At 40.6% G+C, this 8,372-nt stretch overlaps 1 protein-coding gene across 5 annotated transcripts; it reads left to right on the top strand.

Annotated features, from left to right (window-relative positions):
• The first annotated feature begins 1,744 nt into the window (after nucleotides 1-1,744).
• LOC105011018 (sphingolipid delta(4)-desaturase/C4-monooxygenase DES2-like) lies at nucleotides 1,745-8,037 on the top strand. Of its 5 annotated transcripts, none has more exons than XM_010870751.4 (4): nucleotides 1,745-1,761; nucleotides 2,352-2,462; nucleotides 3,322-4,064; nucleotides 7,416-8,037. In XM_010870751.4, exons 2-4 carry the CDS (start codon nucleotides 2,381-2,383, stop codon nucleotides 7,557-7,559), a joined length of 969 nt encoding a protein of 322 aa, XP_010869053.1. In that variant the 5' UTR covers nucleotides 1,745-1,761; nucleotides 2,352-2,380; the 3' UTR covers nucleotides 7,560-8,037. The 5 variants fall into 5 exon arrangements, with proteins under 5 accessions (XP_010869053.1, XP_010869052.1, XP_010869051.1 ...); XM_010870750.4 differs by lacking the exon at nucleotides 1,745-1,761 and adding an exon at nucleotides 2,011-2,193; XM_010870749.4 differs by lacking the exon at nucleotides 1,745-1,761 and adding an exon at nucleotides 2,011-2,193 and having other exon boundaries at nucleotides 2,349-2,462.
• The last annotated feature ends 335 nt before the right edge of the window (nucleotides 8,038-8,372 follow it).

The raw sequence follows: 8,372 nt of genomic DNA, 5'->3' as shown, positions 1-8,372 counted from the left end.
AATAATTGGATCTGCAAAAAATAACTCTACAGTTGTAGAGTCATACCCAAGAATACTTTTTTGAGTACATTCTAAAAAACCTGCATTTGTTGGTCATTATGGGGTATAGTTTGTAGATTGATGTGGTTGTAACATAAAATGTGGAAAAAGTGAGTAAGTCCAAATGCACTGAGGAGGAAGACATTATGTAGTTTACATCTTAACAATCCATTTAGTGTGCATTAAGTCATATTTGACACATTTGTGAAAATGTATATAATGTTCTAATTTGCAGAAACCTGCATGTAATTAATTTGTAAAAGCATTTATGTATTAATTCCTAATGGTTATATTAACTAATGTTGACCCCAGGCTTTTGCACACAGCACTAGTGATGGGCATTCCAAATCACTTAAGTGAACTGAATTATTCTGTACAATTCTTCGAAAAGATTTGGATCATTTGAATCACTGATTAATTGAAATAATCTTTTTGTCCAAGCTCTTAATTCCTTATCTTTATCATTGTGGGACTGTTGTTTTCTATAATAGCACTCTTTTTAATGACTCACAAAAATAGTAATGTTACCAAATTTATCTTGTTTATTTTTGCAGTAGTCCACCATGAACAACAGCAATAAAAAAAGTTAGAGTTCACTGTGCATGTTTGGTTTCTGTAGTTAAGGAGCATGCACATCTTCGGCTGCAGTGAAAAAAACTGTGCTATTATATCCTAACATTCATGTTTTCTGGAGCAACTCTGGTTCTTACTTCAGGAAAACCACTTGTCTCAGAATTGTAAAGTTGTAGTTGTGGATGCTTAAATGCAAGACATGTAAAAATGTTCAATAACTTAAAATGTTAGCTTGGCCTATGTATCATACATGTTAAACCTGAAGAGGACATAGAGGTCTTCATGGATACATCCGAAATCCGATTATTTCAGAAGCTGCACGGCTCTGGAGTGCAGTTCATACAATCATTCTAAACTACTATAAGACATCCCACATGCACGGTTATAGACCTACATTTGTGCACAGACCATATAATGGATGAGCTTAAACACCCTACTGCATTTAACAAATAAATTAGCCTGAAGCACAACATTTTGCGGAAGACAAGATAGCACATTTTGCAGAATGATGCGTGGTGCGTTCTTACAACAGTCTACTTGTCTATGCTTTAAATTATTGATATATATACATATATATATTTTTTTTTTTAAAGCAACATAGGCTAAACTATGTATTTGACCATACAAACTATAATAAAAGCATGTAAAAATTAAACGTTAACTGTCAGATCCCGAGGGTGATTTGGATAGGAAGTTCAGGGATACAGGTCGGCTCGGGTAGGCTACATTTCTAATCCGATACAGACCTCTAAGATGAGGCTAATATATTGGCTTCCACAATTATTTATGAAATTATAGTTATTCAGTGGATTGTGACATCTGAAAAGTGTTAAGCATTGGTGATGAAAGAGTTTCCATTCCAACTTCACAGCGGCCTAAAGCTTTGTGATTCTCTTGTGCAAAAGTGATTCACTTTTAGGACAAATCTCCCAGAGAAGATTGAGTACACCCAGTTCACTTTCACAAAAAGAATGAATCGTTCATGATTCTCACATCACCACACCGCACATATTAGCCTGGAACAACAACCAATTGAAGTTAGAATACAGTCTACGGCTTTATCTCACCCCTCCCAGCCTAGATCACAACGCCCTATAAACTGCTAGTTATTTAAAATGTGAACATACTTACCACAGCCCCTATTAGCATGTGTGTTTCTCAAATGTAGGCTACCTATACTATACTACGTTGTGTCTATGAGACCAGTTTGAATTGTGTTATTTAAGTCTTCTCAATATGAGCTCTGATTATCAAATGTGCGCTGGTCTATACTAAGCTAGCAAGTCAACACTTTCTGGACTTTAGGCATTAGTTCCAACTGGCACCACACCTAACTACTAATTGATCAAATTTTTAATAAAAATGAGAGGATTCCACGAAGACCTCCCGAAGGTTGGACCTACCGTGATTGCGAACACTTACTTTTTCAGTTTCCCAATGGAATTAATGCCTTAACAGCTTTTGAAGTGGAAAACCTTTCCGAAATTACCAGTGAAAATAGCGTTCCCCCGTGTTTCCCTGTAAACCGTAAAAGTTATATTGATGAAGAGGGTGATGGCAAAAGAAGTGTGTTCGAAAAAGGTGTTGATACATAATCAGAAACGGTTGTGAAAGGTCGCCCACTTAATTGGGTGTGCCGCAGGTTTAGTCTACCTAACCTGTTTCTATAGTGTGCTTTTCATTAACAAGCAACTTGTCTTTCCTTTTCTGCCGCCCTCTTGTACCTGGCGGACCAGTAGTTAGTAGTTAGTCCTACCGCGAGGAAAAGATGGGGAACACGGTTACAAGGGATGACTTCGAGTGGGTCTATACGGAGCAACCTCATTGTAGTCGGAGAAAGCAAATTCTAGGTAAGCAGCCTATTCTCTGACTTCTGTATAAACCCTGCACGTACTAAATCTTGTTGAATGGGATAAACCATTGCTCTACTTCTGGAACGTCTTGCAGGTGTTTCCCTAAAAGCGTAATACAGTTGACAGTATGTAACAATATAGATGACCCAGTACAGTTCTGTGCTCAAGTCATGGGCACCTGAAAGTCGAACTAAAGCCATGTTAAGTGGTTAGTTAGTGTTTTAAAGGCGCCATTCTCGTGCAGTAATTATGTTGATCCTTCCTTTTGATCGCAGTAACAAATGAGAGCTTTTTTATTTGCATAATTTGTCTTTATGGCACATGCCAGTTGTACTCATGCTATTAGCACACATTTATTTCCTATATTGAGTTTCCATAGTTATGCAAGTTTGTCTTCTGGCAAATGTGAAATCTGGGCCTCGAGGGCTCTGTTTTCCAGTGTGTCTTGAGGTTACTGGAAATAGGGTCTATATAAATATTCAAGATGATATGAAACTATTAAAAAGTAATTACTCTTTCAATCTGCCACTCCAGTATTAATACTTTCCCTCAGATAGTTACAAAAACCTACTGCATTATATTAAGACAAGATAGAGTAAGATCATACTCAATTGGTCAAATTTGTTTTATTTTAGTCATTCTACCAGACACTCTAACCCTAACCCATCACAGCTTACATTTGCAATTAGTGGTAAGTGCTTTACTCAAGGTTATAATGATTGATTTGAATCTTTGTTGTGTTTGGGGTATTAGACAGTGGGTGACTGATCCTACATTAAGGACTAGTCCATCAGCCACTGTGAATGTCTTTCCCATTCTCACTGTCATCCCCTTCTCCTTTCCTCCCTCTCCACAGCCAAGCACCCGGAGATCAAGTCCCTGATGGGGCCTGACCCCCAACTCAAGTGGGTGGTGACTGCCATGGTCTTGACCCAGGTGCTCTGCTGCTACCTGGTTCGCGACCTTAGCTGGAAATGGATTGTCTTCTGGGCCTACATGTTCGGTGGCTGCATCAACCACTCCCTCACACTCGCCATCCATGACATTTCTCACAATGTGGCCTTTGGCAACAAGCTCGCTAAGCAGAACCGCTACTTTGGCATCTTTGCCAACCTGCCTATTGGCGTGCCCTACTCTGTCAGTTTCAAGAAGTACCACGTGGATCACCACCGGTATCTGGGTGGCCACGGACTTGATGTCGATGTGCCGACCTGTCTGGAAGCACGTCTGTTCAGCTCCCCTGCCCGCAAAGTCCTGTGGCTCATCCTTCAGCCCCTATTCTACGCACTGCGCCCCCTGATGGTTAACCCCAAGCCAGTCGGAAAGCTTGAGATATTGAATTTAACCGTGCAGCTTGCCTTCAACTCTGCCATAGTTTACCTCTGGGGTCTGAAGCCTCTGGTCTACCTGATTGCTGGATCACTGTTGTGTATGGGACTGCATCCGATCTCAGGCCACTTTATTGCCGAACACTACATGTACCTGAGTGGGATTGAGACATACTCATACTATGGGCCACTTAATTACATCACGTTTAACGTGGGCTACCACATGGAGCACCACGACTTCCCCAGCATCCCCGGCAGCCGACTCCCTCAGGTACTTTTTAACACAGAGTAAACCAGACTGACTGTGGGGTGTAGGGGAGGTAATGGGAACCAGACTGACTGTGGGGTGTAGGGGAGGTAATGGGAACCAGACTGACTGTGGGGTGTAGGGGAGGTAATGGGAACCAGACTGACTGTGGGGTGTAGGGGAGGTAATGGGAACCAGACTGACTGTGGGGTGTAGGGGAGGTAATGGGAACCAGACTGACTGTGGGGTGTAGGGGAGGTAATGGGAACCAGACTGACTGTGGGGTGTAGGGGAGGTAATGGGAACCAGACTGACTGTGGGGTGTAGGGGAGGTAATGGGAACCAGACTGACTGTGGGGTGTAGGGGAGGTAATGGGAACCAGACTGACTGTGGGGTGTAGGGGAGGTAATGGGAACCCGACTGACTATATTTTGTTTAAATACTAGAAAGAATATGAAGGTAATTTGTATTTTATTCAAAATACCAGCAAAAAAGTTTGGTGGGGTCAGTAATGGCTTCTTTATCTCTGTAATATAAACGGCCATGTAAATGTCCGATATAACCACACAGTCGTGGTAAAACAGCATTTATAAAGAGCGCACAATAGGCTAGATGGCTTTGGTGCTTTATGGGAGAAATCACAATACAGTGAAAGGAACTAGCTTCATTGTTATATTAGCTGTTGAGAGAGGGAGTGTCCAGCAGCCAGCGACACACTGTTTATGGTTGCTTCGAGCAACCGTGTTGTCACTTGTCATGAAAGCTTCTTACCAGGAAACGTCCAAGGGCTAGTTCAGCCAAATAAAAAAAAAGTTCATGTTTTATTATTACCTAGTAGATTATGGAGGACAGGGTGGGCAGTCCCACCATAATCGCTAACAGTACTAATAAGTTAAACCAAGCCATGGAGCCCCACAATCTATCAGAGACTTAGAGATTGTGTCTGAAATGAAATGTAATGTAGGCTAGGTTGTGGTACTCCTTGATTATAAAATCCTTCTGAAACAAATTATTATTTTAGAGTGAATCTTTAAGCATAATAAACAAATGAAACATTATTTATTTAGTAGTTTGGGTGAGCTGTTTAAGGTGAATTTGCACAGAAAAACACTACTATACCATAGCAGTTATGGAACAAGGACAATCCCATGAACCCTCTAGATAAGAGTTTCAGTCCTCATTCAGAAAGAGTTTACAGGAATGCCGCAGGTCCAGCCCTATGGCAGTTTCACCCGCTGTCCAAACCTTTCTTTGTCTTCACCTTGTTTGTGGTTCATATGGATATTCCTACTGTGTACCTGTCAGACAGGCTGTCCCGCTATTTGACAGAACAGAGAAAGGCAAAGGCAAACGTAGAAACACTAGAAAGATGGTGTGACTGTGACGTAAGCCGCTTATGAAAGAGACTGAAGGAAAGAAGGAGATCTGGTTGGTCAAGTTCTATCTTGGCTCCATGACAGTAATTTGACTTCCTATCTGACGTTTCAGTTTGAGAGTCATACATTCCAGTCGTTTACGTGATGTCAAAATAAGGGGAGTTTTACAAACGTGTGACCAGCGACTAGATAACCAATTAAATGATCAAAGCCTATGAAGAACTTTCCAACCGTCAGTTAGCCTATGTTTTTTCTGTCTCTGGCCCTCTGCTTTCGATTCTGTAACCAATCAGATGGTTCTTTTCACATTCCCTGACCAACAACCACAGTTTAGTTGATATTTTCCCAGACCATAAGGAGTTACTAGAGCACGAAGAGGCAAGTCAAACTGACATTCAATGCCTTGGAAATTTACTTTTATCCCTAATCGGTGCTGTTGAAGAAACACATTCTGGATTTACTTTGAATGTTTCTACATCTTCATGGTGTAGTTTTTGTTGTGGAATTGTACCAACCAACTGAGGAACCTCCCAAAAACAGGGAAAATCATGTGGAGCACCTTAATTGGACACAGGGGGATTTAACTTAGTGACTTATAAAGACAATCGGTTGCACTACAGCTTATTTAGCTTATAAGTATTCAACGGGGTTGAATACTTATGCATTACAGTATTTTCTAAAGAAAAAACTATATCCCCAGGCTGAGACCTTTGTCTCTCTTAAAGTTGAGCCCTGTAATACAGCAAGAATTAAAAAACAGACAAATTCTTTAAGAAAAGCAGTTACAGTGAACAATAAAAAGGTAATTTCAATTGCATTAAGGGCACCGGAATATATAGCCTGAGGTTACTCTGCAAGACATTCCATGTGGCAGGTGAAGTAAAAAGCAGATTTATTTAACCCTGATTAAGCCTCCGGTACCTCTGAGAATAGCCAGTCTTGAGTGTGTTTGTTGACTGCAGGTTTTCCAGTTTATTTTGAAGTACAATAATATGAAAGTATCTGCCTTACAGCCTTACATACAAACATTAACCAATGTCTGGCACTTCTGAAATTCAGGGAGTCCCAGCCAACTGAAGTGACATGATGCGTGAGAAACTTTGCACCAGCTGTTTTAAACCAACACCACTCGATAGACTGCATGATGAGGTTTCAGAGCTGACACTGATGCATGCATATAGCACATCAACCTAGTCAAGCACTGACACGTGGCCTGTACTATTTAATTTGCTATACCGAGATAATAGACGTTACATTTTTGTGCGAAAAATCCACTTTTGAGCTTCTTTATCGAATAAACAAAAGGAAACCAAGGAATGTGTAGGTAAGAACATGTAAAGGGTAGTAATTATGAGATCAACATATAGGATAGCACATTTAGATTTACTTGCATTTAGCACCAGCCTAAGGTCTATTACGGATCTCTGTAGTAGTTGTAAATCACACTGCAGGTGAGCAAATGCTTTTGCAAGAGAGCGCGAGCAGCAGCCTACAGAAAATTCATTTGTGACAGAGTCACAGATATTGAAATACGCTGTTAATAAAACATTGTATCATTCGGAGGTCATTCGGAAATCATGTGCGATTTTTCCAGCAAACTGAATAATCAAAATATGTTTTCCATTGGAGTGCCTATGGCAATGCTGTGCAGTAGTGGCCACTGCTCGTTCTCTAGTATTTGTAAATAATTGCTTTTTGAGCAATTATCATGGATCAATTCTCTGGAAGGGTCTTGAGCGCCTGTTTTAGCACCACTGGTTCGAAATACAGGAGTTCAAGAATGCATCTTTCATTAGAGAGGAGAGGATTGTTCATCTGTTTTTACATTCTTGTTTTGGCTGCTACGAGACAAAGAAAACTGTTATTAGCTGAAAGTAAAATATGTATTTGTGAATGATATGCTACTAATAAGATGTGTTGATTATCATCCTCAGTGTTATGCTATTTACTCTCACCTCTTAACTTTACTCTCATTCCCCTTATCTGTCTTCTGTCCAGGTAAAGAAGATGGCTCCTGAGTTCTATGATGATCTACCCCAGCATGACTCATGGACACGGGTGCTCTGGGACTTTGTGTTTTGTGATTCATTGGGACCTTACTCCAGAGTTAAACGCACATTCCCATTGGCTAAACAGGATTAGAGTAAAAGCTCAGTTACAACAATTACCTTCCACAGGTGTCTCTGAATAACCAGCTGCCTTAGTTTATCTAGCTAGTATTTGCAGTGTGTGTGTGCGTGTGTGTGTGTGTGTGTGTTTGGGAAGGGTTGGGGGTGGGTGGGTGAAGATACCACCACAGTTTCTGGACAAGGGCACTTCTTTGGGAAGCTACTATGAGTCAAACTATGACTGAATGAGTTCCAGAATTCTTAATCTGTGACTCGGAAACTATTCGCTAGTGTAATAGCTGCCAGAGATGTAGTATTCCAGTTCAAGCGCACACCTAAGACTTTCTTGAAATATGCTGCATGGAGGAGCGGTCCAAGATCCAAATTTCAAGGCTCATCGTTGTTATCCACTCCAGTGGAGGCTTCGCAAATATTGTACTACTCAGTAATACGTTTTATGTTTGAGAAATGATTGTGTTGAAATGAAAATATATTTGAGCCCAAAATATGACTCATTGTTTGTGTTGTTTATTTTTAGAGGCATTCTGAAGGCGTGCCGTTGTAGTTGAAGAACATTTTGTGACACGTCTCTGTAGTCCATTACAGCAGTGTCACTGACATTACTTTTGACCAGAATATACCTTTCTAGTTGGCTCTGTTTTAGGGCTGTGTTCAGAGTGGTGACAGTTGAAAGTAGCAGATACACACTGTAACGTTGCAACCTTCTGAACAGAGCACAGGGAACAGTGCTCATCATCTAATCAAATGGAATTAGAGTCAGAATGCCTTCACAATACAAATCTTGAGAGATTTGTTGGCATTTTAGGGTAAAACATATCTTAAAAAA

Source organism: Esox lucius, chromosome 7 (genome assembly GCF_011004845.1).
Source record: "Esox lucius isolate fEsoLuc1 chromosome 7, fEsoLuc1.pri, whole genome shotgun sequence".
Taxonomy (NCBI): domain Eukaryota; kingdom Metazoa; phylum Chordata; class Actinopteri; order Esociformes; family Esocidae; genus Esox; species Esox lucius.
This window is presented reverse-complemented; position numbering and strand designations above follow the sequence as displayed.

Coding starts and splice junctions, on each gene's coding strand:
- LOC105011018 (XM_010870751.4), top strand. CDS start 2,381: ATGGGGAACACGGTTACAAGGGATGACTTCGAGTGGGTCTATACGGAG. Junction 2,463..3,321: donor TCGGAGAAAGCAAATTCTAG/GTAAGCAGCCTA, acceptor CCCTCTCCACAG/CCAAGCACCCGGAGATCAAG. Junction 4,065..7,415: donor CCGGCAGCCGACTCCCTCAG/GTACTTTTTAAC, acceptor TCTTCTGTCCAG/GTAAAGAAGATGGCTCCTGA.